We start from the raw sequence: 21,437 nt of genomic DNA on the forward strand, positions 1-21,437 counted from the left end.
AAAAACTATTTTTCCATCACTCTGCAGTGTGCAGCACACATCTTACAGCAGAGCTCCAGGTTCCACCAGTTGATTTCTCCATAGGCTATAAAGCCTTTACTCAAATCACAGCTGGAAAACCCAGACATTGTGCAAATGTCTGCAGAACATTCTTAGCAGAATTCTTAGAACAATTCCCAGCAGAGCAGTCAAGCTCCTCCCGCCCACCTGGCTCAGGGAGCTGCACATGCAGCCCTAACACAGGAGGAGCCACAGCAACATGGACCACGAGCTTCCAAGCTGACTAAAGAGAGGGAAGGCATGGGACAGGTTACACTCAAATGGTGTTCTGTGTCACGTGCCTTTGGAAATATTTCCTGAAACATTTTGTATTATTTGAACTTAGTTTTACTAAACATATTGTGTCCAAACAGAACTCTGAAGGGTTTTATGGACAAAATCCTTAGAACAAAGGAATCAAACAATGACTGAAGAGGTGCACGAGCATTTCATGGAGTCATCTGTTGTCATTAAATGGAAAATGTCTTTTTTCTTTAACATTTAGATCAATGTCTTGGGGTGCATATGTGTATGTCTTTCTAATTTTTAATGAGTCCTGTGAGTGCATACTCACACGATTTAAACAGATTGATTGGTCTACTAACAGATTATAATAAAAATAGCACTGGTGTACATTTATAAACATCCTCCAATCCATTTATCAATCTTATAATTCAACGTCCTTTGTTTCCTGAAGTTGGAGGGGTGTATAATTGTTTTATTATTTACTTTAAATCAAGGATTTCAGTAATGAGTTTACTTCTGTAGACATCTTTGTAAGTTTGAATCATAAAATACGTTGGAGTTCAAAGTATATGTACTTTTTTTCCTGAGATCAAAACATAAAGGCTCTAAGTAAACTGTAACTTTTAGTAACTTAGACCATAGCGTGCCACATCATGATAATTTGTATTATTCTGTATTTTATTTAATAAAAATAACATACATTTACTTTGGAAATTGAAAAAAAAAGATTAATTTAGGTTGGCAAATAAAATATTAGCATACACACACCAGAACATTACTATTAGTGCATCTGTGAAATACAGTGCCTCTACAAGGAGCTATTGGATGAAATCCTGATGCTGCTGACACCAAATGGTAATCACTGCATTGCTCTGATGTGCCCTGTATTCCACCTATTTGCTGAAGCACTATTGTTACCATGACATTAAGAAGCAAGTATTTCTAATATTAAAACTTATTTTTTGAGGTGACAAAGCACTTCAACCCTCAAGCTTTTCTCAAAATGATTTTTCCTGCTGTAATACCTATAGATTGCTCTATTAAATGTTCAGGAAGTCAAAGGAATATGTGCACAAACCCCTAACAAATGCAAAATAAAATCCTTGCCCTTTGTAAGAGACTTGTTTTTCATTACTCACCAGCTGACAGCCTTCCAGGGACTTCACCAGCTGAGCGTTCTGGCAGGAGAGGATGGAGCCAGCCAAGTTCAGCATGACACACACTGCAGACAGCAGCATGAAAAAGGTGATCTGGGAAAAAACCAAGCAGTCCATTATTATTCACTGCAAGAGGCAAATAAGGAAAAATATAATTTAGATGTTCAAGAACTTCCAGCCTGTCGTACAATTACATGGATGGCAACATGTTATATAATTTAGAGTAGGGTATTTAATCTCACAACATCTTCAGTCTCTCACTATAGGAGAAAACTAAATCAAAACTCACTATCATATGCTTTTCTTCCAGCCATTTCAAAGTAATCCACTTATCTCCCACTTTTATAACACATTCTGAAAATTTAATGGGTTTTATTAATGAGCATTGCTAAAATATAGGAATTGAAAAAGTTGGTTTTTTTTTTAAACAGAAGTAATCTTGAAACAATTTAAATCCCTTTTGATGAGGATATGGGTATCCTAGACAGGAAAAGTATTTGTCAATATCACATATCATGAGTTCCGATAAGTTAGGGGAAAAAGGTGAATAACATTCTGGATACATATAATTACTTGGTATTTAAACAACAATTACGATTTATGCAGCATCTTCCATATTAAATGATCAACATAACTGGTCTACTCTGGCCTCCAATCGGGAGGTCTGGAGACACACCATCTATAACGCTGCTGTTTCCTTTGAGAAAGCACGCAGGATCACTCTCGAGGGGAAAAGACAACGCAGAAAGAATCGTGCCTTGCAGAATTTACCACCTAAGGAGTCTTTCTGCTGTACCTTTTGCAACTGGATGTGCCTGTCTCATATTGGCCTTTTTAGCCACCAACGCACTTGTAACAAACATGGGTAGAGCCCTTCCCAAATCTTCGTTCGCAAAGCCTGGCCATGATGATGACAATTTATGCAGCATCTTCCATATTAATTATCCATTGTGTTAATTACTCCTTTTGCCTCACTTCACAATATGTCAAAACATGTCAAAACAATAATTAACTCAATTCCATCAGCTTAATTACAATTTTATTGCTTTAAATATAAAAAACCTGGCCCAGTGTGGGCAGACAGAAATCTATGTAGGGAATGGGAATGGCACAAGCAATAAGAAGCCAAGAATAAACATGTGCCCAGTGTGTGGCCACCTTAAATATCCAGTGTTGACACTGCCATAACTCAGTGGGAGCAGGAGTGTATTATCTGAAATTAGTAAGAAATTCTGTTGCATCTTTTTCCATATGCATGGCCATAGTCTACAACCCTCCACTGTTCTCACATGATGCTATCTTGTGTCAATGCACGTGCTATGAGTATTTTTTGCAACCTTGCATCCAAAATCGCTGTTGGGGGTTTTTTTAGTGTTTTCAGGCAAAAAAACCCACCCTGTAATCTCCACAGTATTAACCAAAGGACAAGAATTTGTTTTAAAAAATTTAAGTTGCCAGCATCAGATTCTTCCAAGCATCACATCTGACAACAAGGACTGCAACCTACATCAGGTTTATCTGTCTGCAGTACTTTCTCCATATCAGCATTCATTAATGAAGAAACCTCTGCTGGAGTTTCCAAGGTAACCTCTTCCTCTTGCCACTGGCAAAGACAAGAGAAAAGAACCCAGCACTGCCAAAATCATGTAACAGTCTCTTACAACTCCTGCTCTTCTCAGTGGGTCTAAGTATTATGTTCTCTATAGAAGTTGCATTTCAAGGTGGCAGCCACCACATGGTCCCATATCAAACACCGAAGTTCTCTCTCACACTTGTCTTCCCAATTTGATTGGTTTACGCTTTACTTCTCAATGTCCCAGGCAAGGAACTTCCTAAGCTGGGCATGGAGTTAGAAGGGAAAACTCAGTTCCTTTGCAAGTCTTTTGTAACTACCTTGCCTTTTGCCGAGCACAAAGATCCTAATAAAAGTAACTGAAGTATTTCCAATCTCCTTCCTTAATGCTTCTGAGCTAAATACCAAAAAAAGCCTTCTACTGATGGCCTAGGGCAGACTTGTACCACTGTTATCACAGCTTGAGACATCACCACCACATTGGAAGCCACAACAGAGAAAAGGAGGCATAAAAGTATCGATTACCACATTAACAAGCATTAAACAATATCTTCAGTGTGCTTAATGTTTTTATCACAAATCAATCCTTTCTAACACTGGCACATGTACACAGTAAAAACAAATGTATCTGCAACCCTTTGAAAGAGTGGTCATTGTGGACTGTGACACTATGAAATGCCATAGATGAAGTTAGATATACATTATTCATGAAGTCAATTTATCTAAGTTCCACATTAAAATTTTCCTCAGAAAGTAAGCTACCAAATGTTTGCTCTGAGAGCTCAGTGTGACATCCTGGCAGGAGCAGCATGGAATTATTAGGAAAGAGCGTGTGATGCAGTTAACCAAGTGATCAAGGGAAAAAACTTACGCTGAAGAAAACACAGAATTAAGTGTCAGATACTGAAGGGCTATGACATCTTAATGCTGTTTTAACACTACAGTATGTTTTCCACCTTTCTAGTTAAACACATAAACAAGTTAAAATATTCCTAGAATTTAGGAAGATGCATCAATATCACTAAGCTCCCAAAGCCACCAAGAATTACTACACGAACAAAAAATGAAACCAATTGATTTATTATGACACGGTGTTAGCAGAACTAATTGGAGAAGTCACAGCTGATATTCTACACAAAGTACTCTACAGAAGAAATGTTAACGGACTTCCTACTTAAATGTTACCATAGTCCTAAACTAATTCTACAAAACTGATTAGTTCTTCTCAGATGCAACTATTTAAAATGAAGTAACAACTCACAATTTGAGGTGTCATCTCACACCTGTAATTATAAACTAGTTAATTCTCTTCATGACCCTAATCTGCTGCTTCTATTTCATTGTTTCCATAATTCTGAGGTTCAGGTTACAAGAAAGAGGTTCTCCCGGCCTTCCCATAACTTCTGTCTTTACAAATAAAACTATTTAAAGTCTTCACGTCAGCTCTCTACCAAAAGAGAAGAAAAATTCTAATGCAAAGGGGGGGCTGAGGCTTAATGGAATATATTTGCTGTACTTCCGACAGGGATGATGGACATCTGATTGCAGGAATACATGGCAACAGCAAACAATTTACCAGTTTCTATTTAATCCTCAATCACACAGTTTCTTAGAAGACATCTCTACATCCAACCCCAACTATTCTGTGGCTATACCCAAACATTGGATGTAGGTATCTTTCCCTGCTGTGCTGGAAGAGATATACTTTCCAAAACTTGGGAGAAGAGTCAAAACAAATTTATAGTTCAATCAATTTCTCAACTGACTCCTCTCTGTTTCTTCTGAAAGCTGGCAGAATGTAGCAACAGAAAAAAGGCTGCACTGGCCCTGTGCTACGGCAGAAACTAAGGAAGGGCAGAGCCACACGAGGCTCCCCTTTTCACTCCATTTCTGAGAACTACTTTAAGTATAATTATGTAGAGTATATCAAGAGTGAGTTTTCATCCTTGCAGTCCCAATATGCACACGCTCCCCCACACTTTTACAAGGGACAGCTCAAACTAAGTGACCTCCTTTACTGAAAAAAAAAATAAAGTAAGTCCTAATCCTAACAGGTTATCTTTCCACTATAATGGAAGTTATTTGTAGTTCTCTCTTTAGTAAAACTTGACTTTTTAGAAAATTATCGGTATTCTCAGATTATTTGTGAACATTTTTTACTGCACATTTCTTAAATAGATATAACCATACACTTGCCGTCAGAATGTCCCAAAGTAGATAATCTTAAATTTATGGATGCCACCAAAAAAATCAAAAGGATTTACAAAAGTTGATATATTCTCCCCATCCATTCTTTTCCATCACTTTCATTTTTGTTTCTCACTATTGCTTTTTTCTTCACAACTGGCCTCAAGTAATTTATTCTCTTTTGTTTTTACAATTTTTATTTATAACCTTTAGATTTCCTTTCATCTTATTTCCCAAAGGCACAGTTAAAATTGTATTATCTGAAAAACTGAAATCTTTAATCCTTACTCTTACTGTATCTTTCACAATTTGTTCTTGAATTGTTAGGAGGTAAAAGGGGAAAAACAAAAGAACAACCAACTTTAGCAAACACTAGAGTTTGTGATTTGCAGCAGAAAACATTAAAATTTTTTATTTCCTGTAAATATACAGCTTTCTACCAAAATATGGAGTGAGAACAGCCCTGAGAAAAAGGACTTGGGGATGCTGGAGGATAAGAAGCACAATATGACTCGGCAATGTGCGTTTGTAGCCCAGAAGCCAACCATGTCCTGGGCTACATCCCAGGCAGTGTGGGCAGCAGGTCGAGGGAGGGCATTCTGCCCCTCTACTCCACTCTCACGAGAGACCTGGAGTGCTGCATCCAGCTCTGGGCCCCCCCCACAGGAAGGATGTGACCCTGATGGAGCAAGTCCAGAGGAGGCCACCGAGATGATCCCAGGGCTGGAGCACCACTGCTCTGGAGACAGGTGGGGAGAGCTGGGGCTGTTCAGACTGCAGAAGACTCTGTGGGGACCTTTGAGCACCTTCCCGTGCCTAAAGGAGCCCCAAGAGAGCTGGAGAGGGACTTGGGACAGGGGCATGTGGTGATAGGACAAGGGGGAATGGCTTCCAACCAGATATTAGGAAGAAATTCTTCCCTGGGAGGGTGGGGAGGCCCTGGCACAGGTTGCCCAGAGAAGCTGTGGTTGCCCCATCCCAAGTGTCCAAGGCCAGGTTGGACGGGGCTTGGAGCAACCTGGGCTAGTGGAAGGTGTCCCTGCCCGTGGCAGGGGGTGAACCTACATGACCTTTAGGGCCCCTTCTAACCCATTCTATACTATGATTCTATGAAGCTGTACATAAAAGCAAAAAACAGACTGCAGAAGCTACAGTGTGACAGTACTACTCCAAAGAAGTAAAAGATAGCACAATTTCTTATGCAAGAGGAGAAAAATTTAATAACCAGAGAATTTCAAATTTCATTACAATGATAATGTGCATCTCTGGTCTCTGTGTAAAATATTCTAAATTGATTCTAATTCTGTTTTCCTATGTATGTTTCAACTGTATAGTAAGTAATAGAGTGAACCTTGACGTCAAACTCAGTTAAGTCACTCTTTCACAAATTTATACTAAACCCTGCTTTTTGCCAGTACCTTTGATGGTGTTTCTTTAAGTGACCCAAACCACAGATTCATGACACTACTGCATATTTATCCACCAGGAGCACATAAAAAGGAATGGCACATATTAAATACAGTTTGAAGAATGACTTACTACTACAAGTAGTTTTCAGTGGTTTGATAGTCAAGACACTAACACTTAGAAAAATGTTACCTTCTGTGCAGTGTTGTATCAGGGCTTAATTAGACGTTAATACTTTTGGTCTGTGTTTGGCCCAGCCACCTGTCAGTTTATCTTTTTCCTGCCAAGTTATGAGAAAACAAGCACTAATAAATGGGAACTTCGTCCTTGAAGAGAGCTTCTTGTATAAATTATATTTAATTGCTGTCTTATGATTGGCCCATCACCTTCCAAGGACACTTGAAGGAGAAACTGAAGAGGAGAAAGGTGAAGTAAACCCCCAGACTCAATTAGAAAAGACCCCTGAGGTATAACACGCATGCTCGAGGGGAATCCTCAGTTACTCACGCATGCGCAGAAGAGATCCCACTTGCATAACCAAGGGGTGGGACTGAGGGCCTCGAGCTGGGCGGTGCTGGCCACACTGTCCAGGTAGACGTCATTCAGTTAACTGTATAAAAAGCAGACAGCTCATTCTGGATGGAGCAAGCTTCACATCAAAGGACAACGTTGCCTTTTGCGGGACACCCGCTATCTTGTGAGCCTGCCAACTCTGGGTCGGTAAGATAACTTCATAAGCCACACCTCGGTGACTAGGGAGTCATACTGAAGGCTTATTTTCCTCTCTCTCTCTCTCAAGTTTGTTCATTTTGTTGGCCACCTCCTGGTAATAAACATCAGTTTTGTTGAGCTTTCAACGGTGTTACGGTTTTAGTTTCAGCATCCTTTGAGCTCTCCCTATTACAAGTGTACTTGGAGAAAAAACAGGCATTGCCATGGTAAGCTTGCTTCTGCAAATCTGCCAGTCCTCTGTACCTGTAATACTGTGTCTATGTGTTTTTCCATCCTAAGTCCTGTCTTGCAGTTTTCTGAAAAGTCATAAAATCATCCTTGAATGAACTTAGTTTTACATTATTGAAGAATTTTGTAGAAAGCATTTTTTTTGAGATGTTGAAGTTTGACACTAGATACTACAGACTTTTCCAATCACATTAATTATGTATGCATACAGTCAATGGGCTTTATAATAAATACATTTTAACACACATTTATGATTTGAGAAGCAGAGGTAAATGTGCTTGTCTCTGTAAACCACTGTATAAGCAGATTTAAAAACTTGCTGTATGGTATCTTGCTCACAAAGCTTTGGTTTACATGGAATACAGACAGCAACACTTATTGTCATTTGTTCTACAGAATTTATAGTTTCCCTGAGAGAGATGCAGAAGGAAGAAGCCAGAAGCAAACCTGAACATTTATGGCCATCACACATTATGAACAGTGAGATCTGTAACTGCACCAGTACTAAGTTAATTCGAGATTGTCTGGGGTACAGACACAGGCTACCTGTTGGATCAGCCAGATGCTGAATTTAAGGTGAAAATTTCTGAGTTTTCTGTCAAGTCAGTGTCCCACCACAAACAGACGTGCATTCTCTTTCCCAGAAATGCAGACAAGCAGCTCATCTCATCTCACCAAGGGCTACATCACACTTTTATGGCCAACAGTGTGGTCAAGGGAAATTTATGTGAGTAGCCAAAGCACTGTACATTCATTCCTGTTATAGGTTAGAAATTCAGGAGAATTTTTCTTCCCCTGCTCCACTCCAAGGAAAAACAGAGTGAGTGGGGGGGAAGGGAGGTCATTAGCTTTACAAAGGATGTAGCCAGCCCAGCTACATTCCTAGCTAATGGCCCATCAGAGGCTGGGGGGAGCTGGCTGCCGACTGAGGACAGAGCAGACTGCAGAGTTGGCTCTCGGAGGGAGATGGGGGTCTGCACGCAGGCATTTGGGGAGAGGGACTGGGGATCTGGTTTTTTGGCTTCTCATCCTGGTCAACTCGGACTTGCTGGCTTCGACTTGCCTGGGAGCTGTCTCCTGTCTCCAGCCCGAATCTGCTGTCTTTCATCGGAGAGTTGTGTGCCCGCGGGAGAGAAGGGAAGAGTTTTGAGATGCTGTCACCTGGGACAGTGGTGAGTCCCGTGGGAGTGGACTGCTTCCCTTCCCTTTTTCCTCCCACTGAGGGAAGGGCCCCCCATTTCCTTCTCGGCTTCTCCCGCAGTCCGGGACCGCCCCCCCGGACCCCTCTCCCCGCGCCTGCAGGCCATGACCGGGTACTGCAGGTTCTGCACCTTCAGCCACCCAACAGCGCCCCCTGCAGGCCATGACCGGGTACTGCAGGTTCTGCACCTTCAGCGACCCAACAGCGCCCCCTGCAGGCCATGATCGGGTACTGCAGGCTCTGTACCTTCAGCGACCCAACAGCGCCCCCTTCAGGTCACAATTAGGACTGCGCTAAAGAACAGAGCAGTATTCATTCAGACTTTATTTTTTTTTTTCTAGGACTACTGTCTAGTTGGAGTTTTTTGTGTTCTCTTACTGTTTTTGCCAACATACATATATCTTTTAATAAAGGGTTGTTATTTCTTCTGTTTTTTCCACACTTCCTCGATTAAAGCCCCTTAATTTTGAATTTACAATTGCTGAGAGAGAGGAGTTCGGTCTATTTTATAACTCATCCTCTTTAGCAAACAGTCCAGTCTCCTCAGACTGAGACAAATCCTTACCTGCTTTCAGACTAACATTTTCTGTCTATCCCCCTAAATAATCAGATCCCTAATAATAAGTACGAAGCTTTGAGATCTGTTACACTGAGTGACAGATAACAGGCTATATATATACTCCAAACAGACCCTTCAAAACAAGATTACTTCTAACTAAATCAAGCTGTAGTAATTATATTTTATTTCTATTATTATAATAATTTTAATTATTACTATTATTTTTATCTTAATTATCTAATTGATATTTTTATTTTTCAATATATTTAACATGATTTTTTTTCCTATTCCCCAGTCATTTATCCAGGAAAAAAGAGTTTGCAATAAACACTGAAATTTTGCCTTCATGTAGTTAAAAATGTAAAAGCTCCTTAAAAATGTCTATCCCCTCTTCTCTAGTTGCATTATAGGAGATAACTGTTATATTTTTTAATCCAAGAAAAAAGGGCTTTAAAAGCATATTGATCTTCTCTACCTGGTCCACTATAATAAAATGCCTACACAGCTCTGCCTCAAATTCCTGGCCCACACAAGGTACTACCATGAACAAAAACCAAAATTCAGCTCTTCAGGTAAGTAAAAAGAAGCATACCCAGCTAGTAACAGTGGGAAGCCAAAACTAGCCAAATTTATACTAAAATGTGGATTTTTAGTAAACTTATTTAACTTCTGGAATACTGTATCTGTTAGCACGATGGAGCACCACCAGATAGCAATTTTAAAAATACTGAAATAAATATTTTGGACTATATGCCACAACTCCAAGGTAAGTTTTGAAGCTCCTTATCAAGGCTGTTTTATGCTCCGGATCATAGTACGTGATTTTATTGATGCCTTCTGCCCTTGCAATTCATTCAACTATAAAGTGTACAACAAAAAAATATTGGCAGATAAAACTCATTTAACAGATTATAGAATTAAATACATAATGCACATATAATTTTAAATAAGCCCATTTTAAAACTTATTAAACAGAAATGGCACTCAAACCAACACTGTTGACTAACGGTTTGCAAGTGTAGAAGAAACAACAAAATTTATCTTCCTGTTATATGCCTCGTAATAGATTTCTTTTTCATGATTAAAGTACAACACTTTTAAAATTATTTCTCAATACTTGCCAAGAACAGACTGAATGAAAAAGTGTTGGCATTTCAGATCTGCTTAACTCAGTATTCCATGTCCTTTGCCTAAACTAAAATAAAGGTTTGAATGAAAATATTTTCTCTAGGTCCAAAGCAGTGTTCTGTATTAAATAGGCAGAAATATTCCTTGTTGTGTGTCACAGCATCAGGTTAAAGATTTTAAGGCTTTTATGTTAAGAACCATAAATTATATTTTGTTTTATCCTAAATTATATGAACTCAGAAATTATTAAATTAAATTACATTTTCTCCAGATAAAATTTCTTTTGACTAGCTCTAATGAGGATATCTAACTTTTTAAGAGAAAGTTGAAACCTTGGTGTAAACATTAAAATCCATGCAACTATTTCTAATTTCAAAGCTAAATAGCTCAGATGAGAACTTCTGAACTTAACCTTGGTGTACATGATTTTATTGACCACACTATGGTCCTATTAACTCATTTTCATTCAAATAGATCTTGGAATTTAATTGTTATTAGTGGCTTGGTTGTATCTTCATTTCTATATTTTCATTAAAAAACTTCTGTGGAAAAATTCAACTGTATCTTTGAATATTATTCTATTTAAGATTATAAACAATTATATTGGTTTTAATTTACAGGGAAAAATGATGCCTCTCTCTGACTCTGTTTATTGTCAGAGTAGTAATCAGCTTCCACCAAGAGTCAGCAAAGTTGGATCTTGAAAGTAATTGTGTGAAAGCTGTTGAGAACAGCACAGTGCACAACAGACAGGTGTGTTTGCAGCAGGATTTGCATCACAAAGAATAACATCTATTTAAAGACCAGCAGTAGTAGCTTCGATTCCTCCTGTATCACTGTGCAGTAACAACAACAAAGTTGGGGATTTGGTAGTTGCTGCCCAGGCTTTTCAGGAACCTGGAATCCAAACCACAACCTTGTCTCTACATTCAGGAATACAGAGTGAGATAAAGGCAAAGATCTGTCTGTATCAAAATAACTCTCCATTATCTCATAACAAGAGTATTCCATTCAAAACCTCCAAGAAATTCCCTGTACTAACAATGGCCATACAGGTTATTTCCTCAAGTGTGCTCAGATTAAAAGACTGTAAGACAACAGTTCAGCATTGTCGTATTCTACACTTGTTTATTATTCCTGTAATGCTGTATTAAAGCAGGAGCAATTACACTATTTACTTTAGTATTTTTTAGGAAAGTGTAAGAGGGGGCCTTATTTAGTAATAAAGACCTGTGCTCTCAGCTCAGAAACATTGAGTAGAAATCTGTCAAAAGTAGACATTTCAGCATCTATTAATTTTCTGTTATTTTGATTCTAATTAACTCTTTTAGCATCTACACCTTTTTGAAGTACATTCAAAGAAACAAGCAGTAATTTCTATCCTTTTCCCCTGAAAGCCTAAACAAAAGCTACTACAGGTAATCTTACAGTTCATGGAATACTTGAGTTGTAACTGGAGAATGAAGCACCAGATAACTTTCAATCCTATTTGAAAATTAAAAACTCAGTCCAAACCAACTATTTTATTAGTTGCTCTGCAGGTTATATCATCTCCCTATTATTCCTAGCAGGGCAGCAAACACTTCTAGATCCAGATCTGCAGTAATTCATTTTGCTACCTAAAAGCCTCTTCAGCCTGTTTCAAACCCCTTCATGCCCTAACAATAATCCATTCTTGTCTCATCCACTCCCTTTTCCCCCACCCCAGTGAGCAGCGACACAAGTTAAACTTGCAGGTTTCAAGTATATTTGCTTCTATTTTTCATTCTTTGCTATGCTGCTGAGCACAGCAACAGCTGAGGAAATTCTGAGAAAGCAGAAAGTAAAAGGACTTTACAGCCACATGGCAGCAGGATCCTTTCCAAAAGGAGCCTTATATTCTCTGCTTTGCTTTAACATCCATTTGCCATGTGAGAATGAGGTCAGATCTGGCAAAGGCATTACCACTGCTTCATGCCAATTCATACTGAAAATCTTGCCATTTGCTTTCAAGACCTTTGCACCAAAGATTCCTGAAATGAGTAGATTTTGTGTGCCTGCTAGAATCCTTGGGCCCACTGGGGTTTGACTGTGACAATCTACTTCACAAATGACCTATACACCCCCTTGCCTCTGTGATGTTTACATGTAGGAATTGGCTCCCTTAAATGCTCCCTCAAGATTCCAATGTATATTATCCCTCACTACGAAGTAACCAAACTTTCAGGACTTCCAATAAATACACAAATCCATACACATACAGAAATATACAACAAAAAATTATGGTATAGAATATAAATTATCTAATTACACAATACATATTGTATATATATTGCATTTCAATACCTTGTATGATGCTATTAAATTTATTTAAAATTTCAAATAGACAACATGACACAACTTTTCAGCTTCACTCACTTAAGAAGTTCATTTTATACTGAACTTAATCTCAGTGGCCTACCGACTACTACTGTGCAAAAGAGGAACTATACTTTTTTTTCAGATAAGATTCAAGCTATCTCTTGAAGTATTCAAGTAATGTAACACACTTCCAACAGTAATTTTAGCAAAACAAAGTTTGCTGGTAATTATTTTCATAGCAGAGAACAAGCTGAAGTTTTGTCAAATATTCTGTTAAAAGGGCAACGGGGAATAACCAGACAGTGCACTACAGAACCTCATTCAAAGTTTGGCACATGAAAGTAAGCACTCAAAAGAATCCTCCAATGACCTGTAATTGATACTGCAACAAAACTAATCAGAAAATCTCTACTATATGTGCAGGCAGTCAAAAGAAGTAATTTTGACAAAAAGATTGTTTTTATATAGTAGTTTATGCTGTCTAATTTTTATCACTACATTTCCATTTATGCACCAGTGCTTCCCTAAATAAAAAAATCCATGCACATGAAATGTAAGTTAAAAGTCTTATTTTGAAAGAGAAAGAAATCAAACAGTACTAACCTATTTTAATGCTACTCAAAACTCTGTCCCATTTGAAATGCTTCAAAAATGACTGCTCCATCTCTACAGTCAGGTGAAAAAACTGGAGTTGATATCCAGTGTGATCATAAACACTTCAAATATAAATGCTTACTGAATAGAATTTTTACCACATAAGTCAGATTTTAAACTTGTAACTACCTCAGCCATACAACTTTAATTTTCTTTCACACGTTCTCTCCATGGAAGTAAAAACTGAAACTTTAAAAAAGTTGCCTAATAAAACATTATTTCTCAAAACTCTTCCATGACAACAGCAGAAGAGGAAAAGGAAGATGACATTTAGGACATTAGAAATTTAGGACATTAGGAAAGACAACATTTTTCTAAATTAGCTTTGTATATAACAAAACAATCCTTATTTAAACAAAACAGTCAGCTAAACCAGTAAATAGAAATTATTATATTTTTTTAAAAGTGTGAGTAGTCTAGTAACTTTAAAACAAATCTCCGTAAGACTTAATTTATACTTCCATAGCAACTGCATAATAGGTTCATCCATCTAAGCAATACATTACTTTTTGCAAGTGTCACATTGCTCGAGGGATTCACCTCCATGCAAGTGTTGGTGAAAAGCTACTCCATATAAATTAACCTTCCACAGCATCTGTAGCAAAATTCCCTGAGGAAATAAAAGCTCGCGTTGTCCAACTGACAAGGACAGGCATCACACAGCTCCCAAGCAGCCCTTCCTGTCAGAAACATCCTTAGAGAGAAGCAGGTAGGAAAGGTCACATACATCAATGCTTTGCATCTGTCTGTCCCAAAATATTGATAGCAATTAACTACTCATGTGCAATTATTCTCATTAATGAACAACTGTGTTGTCTCTCTGAAACCCAGCACACCAGAACACTTCCCCTTTCCTCATTAAGGAAGAAGGCTCCTGTCAGGTAAGCGAGGTCAGCAAGCCACAACTGCTCAGCTCCAGAAGAGGACATGAGCATTCTCAGTCTCAGACAGTTTCTGAGGCAAGGCTGCAATGTGGACAGGGATTTTTCCCAGTTTGATTCTAATGTAACCTCATTGTAATTTTGACTGTTTAAAGAAAAAGTGCACACACATCTCTAAGGAAGACTCACAAGAATAATTTGATGGAGATCATCAGTATGTGAACTTTAAGATTTCTAAGACTCATATATCTGAAGCAGAGCTGAATACATAATGTTGTTGATTTTACAGCGTCTGTAGCAAGGAAACCCAAACGCTCAATCGCAGATATCTCTAGCTCAGGATCTAAACTGCAATTCACCTGACAAACAAATCCCACTGAAAGTATTTTTCTTCAACAAACACAGGATAATTAGATTCTCTTTGGGTAACAGTGCATTTCTTTCCATCTGTCACAAAACCAATACTGAAGTCACATGTGTTCTGATTACACAAAGAATGAAGTATTCATCCCCAACTCCATCACCCCCCAAAATGCTTTAATTAGTTCATGCAAGTATTTATTCTACTTTTAAATAAAAACATTTCAAATGCAGTTTATCTTGTCTAAAATAAATTTTTGCAGCTACTGTTTCCTGACCCCTTGAAACCAAAATACGAAGTTTGACAAACAGTTTCCATGTTGCCAAACTATCCAGGCTCCAGTGATACCAGATGATTTTACCCTGAAGGAAGAGGAAATGCTGAAGGAAACTAGACTCACACCAAGAAGGAGTTGAAGAAATTACACTGTGCAAAGGCTGCCAAAAGCTCCAGGACCAGATGGGATGCAGCTTGCATTTCTAAAAGAAGGAGCAAATGAGATGAAAGAACCATTAGCAGATATATTTAGAAAGCACGTGAGAACAAGGGCATTAGATGGACTGAAGAGAGGCAAGTGCAGCACTCACCGACACTCTCCCTTAGGAGCAGAGCCCTGCCACTGGAACTGGGACAGTCTCCTCCGGCCCTGCTGTGCCAGGGGAACGGCTGCCATGGCAACGCGATGCCGCGGGAGCACGTGGGGAGAAGGCGCCGTTTAAGGTAATGAAGACTGTAAGGTAATGGGCCTGTTTAGGAAGGGGCAAGTGTTGTGCCCCAGCAGGCTCTGTCTGCTCTTCAGGAAAAGCCGCTTGTGATTCTTTTTAGACTTTGCGACTGGGGATAACTAACGAGCAGATGGATGCTCAACGAGGAGTCCAGATTCTCACGAGTGACAGCTGGTGGCAGCTGGGCCCAGGAACAGGCAGCCTTTGTCAAAAGGGTATCAGAGAGATGCAGAGAGACCTAGGCAGGAAAAAGCTGTAAAAGGGGTCCCAGAATGTTCATTCTAAAGACATGTTTCACTCTGTGACATGTTTTCTCCACCATTACAAAGATTTCCCTGGTTCACTTCCTCTGTTTTTATCTCAAGTGTTATTTCTTTCTCTCCCAGTTCACAACTTTACTGGATCATTCTCCCTTTTCCCCCTCTTCCTCTTCTGTCAGGTATATTCTAATAAAACGGCACTAGGGGTAGGTTTTTTTGCCAGTTGCTTCATTATACTAAAGAAGAAAGAAGGGAACTAGCAGTCTAATCAAAAACCCCAAACCAACAATAGGCAAGACAGCACACTTTTTAAAAAGCTAAATGTTTATGCTTACGTTCATCCACCTGCAAATAAAAACTATGGAACATGAATGTAATCGGAGTTTACACACACTCTAATTGCAACCTTTCAAGACCACACTTTTCAGATTCCCTACTCAATCCACCAAGAGACATGATTTCATGGCCTAAACCAGCAGTTCATACACTGGGAAAGCATCTCTCAGAGCAGAGACACAGGTGAAAATTGCAGCCAATCTCTGACTTACCCACTTCCCACACACACGTACAGACACGTAAAAGTTCTTCTGTTTTGCAACCATCAACGTGGCCAGGCTTCACGAACGAACATTTGGGAGGGACTCTGCCCACATTTGCTCCGAGCGCGCTGGTGGCTAAAGAGGCCAACGCGAGACAGACAAGTCTTGTTGTAAAAGGCACAGCAGAAAGACTCCTTAGGTGGTAAGCTGCACTAAAGTTCAACACATACACTTGGTAATCCAGAGGAAGACAAGAAATTCAAGACCAACAGCTTAAATAACAAGAGATTAGTCAATAAATGTGCTCCAAACTAACAAAAATTCAGAAAAGGCCCAATCTAGAAAGAAAGCAAAACAAAACTGTCAAATCTCTCAGATTTAAAGCACAAACTTCTAGCAAGAGGATTCAGATAGGAAAGCTCATCATATTTAACAGACTTCTTTTTAGTCACCCAAAGTGACTCCCTGTCTAGGAGAAACTCCACTTATGATCCATGCATAGCACCAGGAAAGGCCTCAGAAAGTCATCAGAAAAAGCCTGAAAGAGCATCCAGAGGTTGTAGTACTTTAACCTAAGAATAAAATTAAGCCTTTAATTGCACTATCAGTCTTGGAGAAATACACTGTGTTAATGCATAGTAAATAAAATACTCCATGCTATTAATTTCCACAGACTGATCACAAACATCAAAGTTCAAATTAGACTGGGCAAGTGTGGCTGATCAGATAACTTCTATTTTCTGAATAACTGTGCAAACATGACTAGGGCACGTTTCTGCATATGTACATCTAAAATCATATCCATCTTTTACAAGTATCTTCGAAATCTACTTTCTGAGAAGCGCTTCAGTAAAATCTGATCCTTTGAATCTTCACAGAAAAACAAAACACAAACGTCAGCAAAAGTACAGCCAAAACTAGTCACTAAATATAACATGTCTATAAAATACTTATATTTTTACATATTTATGTTATTCATTAAGGTATTTTGTGTAACAAAGAATTTCTTTCCTAAGAAAGAAATTCATTCATTTCTCATACAGTTGGTTATTTCTTAAAGTATTTGAAACTGAAAATTTATGCTATAGCATAAAGACACTCTAATGAAAAGGGAAGGATGAATGCTGTGGTTATCCTGCTTCTACTGACACTTTAACTGCTGTCAGAAGCTGAGGAAACAAAAAAAATTAGAAAGATCTGCAAGCTTTATTGGGAATGACTAAATCAGGATGCATCTAAGGATGCCTAAAGCAGACCTGTCATCAGTTGCAGTTCTGTTCCTATTCTCTCCTATTCCTCTTCAGCTGCTCTTTCCACTAAGGTCTCCTGTCCAAGAACACTATCCAGTAAATTAAAATTGCCCTTCTTGAAGCATCTGACCACTTACTATCCCAAATTTGTCATTAGAAGACACAAAAGAGATCCACAGCTTCTGCCATGCACTTCCCATAAAGTGTGGAATGCAGCCAGGTAAATGGCAAGTTCTCGTACTTCTCTCAAGAGGCGTCCTACACACCACTGGCTCTTACCAGAAGCTGGGTAGGAAGGGAACATACATCCCTGGAAGCAAGTAAGGAAAGAGCAGGAATGAAATAATAACAATGATTGAAAAGGCCCCACATTCACTTGCCTGGTTTAGTGGGTGGGTATTTTTTAAATAAGGAAAGATAATTTACTACCAAAACTCCAAGATCATTCAAGTTTAACTACTCTGTTTGAGAATCTTCTGGAAATAACTATAAAAGAGAAGTAACTTCAATAGAAATCTATTTTAAATCTGCTTTCAAACTGATGTAACCTGGAGTGCAGTTATCAATAGATACATTAATCTCATTTTTAGACTTGTCTCACGGACTGTTGGTACAACTCCAGTCATGCTGCAGTAGTGTGCAGACACGGTTGATCTAGTTTGGTTACCAAAGTGCTTTATAAAAGTAATCCTCAGTGAAGGGAGAAGAGCAAGGGAAGAGGCAAAGAAAACTTAACTATGTCCCAACTGTAGGAAAAGATTATTTACAGCTTACATTTTCTTCACTGAAATCATTCAAACCTAGGATCCAAATATACTGCAAGTCAGTTATTTATGGTGCTTGTAGTACTGTTCTTAAAAATCACACTGAAAAATCAGAGATTCCATTGTGTGACTTCTTACTGACTTGGTTTTGGTTCACTCTTCTCTACTCATCCAGATCTTGTTCTTCTGCACAGTTTTTGATCTCTATCTCCCTCATGTCATCAGACTCACACTTCAGTTCCCTCTTCCTTTCCTAGTTCTCCACAATTCTCTGCCCCTTGATTTATCATTCAGCTCCTCTAAATCTGAGCATTTTCCTTCCATGCTCCCAGAAAAGAGGTCAAAGAAAAACACTCTGCTCTCAATTTCAAAGCCTGGATTCACATCAGCTCTGAGCAAAATTTACAGCTCCATACTAGAAGAGCTACTTTGTGAACCAGCACTGGATTTGCTTTCCACATAGAAGCGATTACAGCTTTCCAAGTCTCTTTCTGAAAGCAAGCAATACTCAGCATTCAGTCATCTCCTAGTTTATCAGAAACTTAGAAAAATTCTATTACGTAAGATGCAGTTGTTTTCACAGTGTTTTGTTTTCACACACTGCTTTGTTAACCTTTAAACTGACGCCTCAGCCCCAAAGACAAGTGTTTGTCTAATAGCAGGGTTCCTAATGAACATTTTGATCAACGGATTCAAAGAATACTCACGCTGAAGTGATACTGCAGACTGATGAAGGGATCTGTTAAAGCAGAGGGATGTTCTGCATCTCATCTCCACATCACACAAGTATCAAAGTCAACAATGACACACGAGGTGATGGGTGCCTTTAGACTCTGCCCTTCTCCCACAGGGGGCATTTTTTCACTCATTTTCCTCCTACAGTCTTGACCCAATTATGCTGACATTGTCTCTCCACTACAGAGATCACCCTTTTATTCCAGTAACCAAAACCAAATCTCTCCTTGGAGGGAAGAGTGGGGTTTGGAGGGAGAACAACCACTTTATTTTTTTTATTCAAAAATTTCAATTGGATTTCATCTGAAAGACAGACGTAAATTCTCTTACGAGAGTTTAAAAATACCACGACTCATCAATTAAGGTACTCTAGGACTTCAGGTTCAGCAGCATGGCCAGGAACGTGTCAATACCCCACCTCACTGAGAATAAAATAGGAAACTTACTCATAATTTATTTCTATTCATTTTATGTTTCACCTGTTTCCTGGAGCTTGGTTATTTCTACCACACTCAGCAAAGATATCTAGTGATAGAAGATAATCAATGAGGAAAAACATTTGGACCAGTTTTACATATTCATTTACCTTATGGGGCACGCATGTACGCGGATATTTTTATTTAAAATTATTAGTAATTTCTTTTTTCAATACAGACCTTTTTCTAATTAATTTCTGCACATTAATATCACAGTAAAATGTCTTTAGTACATAAAAATTTGTACTAATATCTTGTAAATACACAACTATTCTCAGTTTTAACTTTGTTTCCAAGGTTTTAAACTATCCAATAACCTACTTATTTCTACACCAATACTATATAACACATTTCTGGTATGATACGGACAGAAATTAATGGTTGGTGAACTACTGTTTGTTTTTAATGCTTCTTCAACTTCCTCTTTTTGCCTGCAGAAAATAATATATTTGCAAAGAAAAGACATCTGAGGAAAAAATCCGTACAATTATAGTGATGAGTCAATCCGAATCAGCAGCGTGAGGGGCTGACCCTGGCCAGCAGCTGAGCACCACATACACACCTGCTCCATCTCTGCCCCTTGCAGCAGGACTGGAAGAGAATTAGAAAAGCCTAAGTGAAAAAACTTGTGCATGGAGATAGTTTAACAGGCAAAGGAAAGAGGAAGGAAAAAGCCAAAGCAAATGATGCAGTGTGGGAACAATAGAGAGCCTGGATACTGCACAGGTACTGCTCAGCAATAGTCAAAACACAGGTTGTTATCAACTCTGTTTTAGCCAAAAATCTGAGATATGCAGAAAACTGGCACCTTAAAATATAACAGTTTCGCCAGTTTTCAGGACAGCACAGATGGTGCATGGTTTAATTTTATATAACTCTATTCATAGCTTCAAATGATAAAGATACCTATCTTTCTGGAATCATTTTTGGAAATGACAGATTTTGTAACGCATTGCAACAAAACCCACATGTACTGTAATCAATTATATAGTTGTTTATAATACTATAAAATAGGGTAAAAAGTAATCATTGACCATATGTATTTGGCATGTGTTGTATAAACAGGTCACAAGAAATACAACTCATAAGCATGTTGATATGAGGTTGCAAAGTTACACAGTACTGATTGCTAATCAGAACCGTCATACTGCACTCCTGGGTTCCAACTGCTAAAAGGTATTTACAATTCAGAAAGAAAAACAAGATATTATGTAGCCACTGCAAAACTATTAGCCTGGCTGTTGCACAGCTTAATCACACACAGCAGTGAAAAACATCATTCCCGTCTCCTGTTCTTCCAGCTGATTATTGTATCACCACCAAGTGCCAATACAGAAATACAGGAGAAAATCAGGATCTAACACATGAGCACTAAGCTTACTCCTGGAAAGAAATAATTTCCTAGAGCATATTTTAGGAAGGTGAGCTATTCTGCAAGCATTAATGTTGCCATTTACTGTTTCTTCCCTTTTATCTTTATTTCCTTGAATGATGCTAACATGACTGCCTATTCACATTTCACTGAGTGGATCGATAGCTGAGAGCCCAGCTGAACTTACAATGTGTGAGTAAGTGTTCAGGAATCAAAGAAGCCAAGTCTCAATAGGCCTGAATAACATTTCTGATGCATGAATATTGTCTATTCTAATGATGTAAGCTCTAACTGATTTAGCTCATAATACTGAAAGATACACTTCAAGTTCTAATTAAGCTTATTGTCAATAATAAAGGACTTTGCATTTCATAGTTTCCATTATATTCTTTTTTCCCGGGGGCTGCCTTTAGTATTAACTGTTACAAATGTTTTCTGTTACTCTGTTACAGATGCACACTTTTTCAAAGGCAATATTTACCTGCTAACGCGTCCTTATTGACACAATCACCGCACCTTTTAAACAAGATTGATTTGAATCTAACACTACTTTATGTTAATAGGTTATCTGAAACTCTATTATCATGCACACATAAAGAATAGATAATTTTTCATTATTAAGT

The 21,437-nt window shown here is 38.5% G+C and overlaps 1 protein-coding gene across 4 annotated transcripts in view; it reads right to left on the reverse strand.

Moving 5' to 3' along the window:
* FAM189A1 (family with sequence similarity 189 member A1) overlaps window positions 1–21,437 on the reverse strand; it is a 106,967-nt gene that overhangs the window by 45,712 nt on the left and 39,818 nt on the right. For 3 of the 4 annotated variants that reach the window (XM_032699798.1, XM_032699797.1, XM_032699796.1), the window contains exon 3: window positions 1,425–1,535. In XM_032699798.1, coding sequence (XP_032555689.1) covers window positions 1,425–1,535 — 111 coding nt within the window. Of the gene's footprint in view, window positions 1–1,424; window positions 1,536–15,093; window positions 15,163–21,437 lie in introns of those variants that run through there. The other variant, XM_032699799.1, reaches the window with a different exon arrangement.

The sequence above is a fragment of the Chiroxiphia lanceolata genome, chromosome 12 (assembly GCF_009829145.1).
Source record: "Chiroxiphia lanceolata isolate bChiLan1 chromosome 12, bChiLan1.pri, whole genome shotgun sequence".
NCBI lineage: Eukaryota > Metazoa > Chordata > Aves > Passeriformes > Pipridae > Chiroxiphia > Chiroxiphia lanceolata.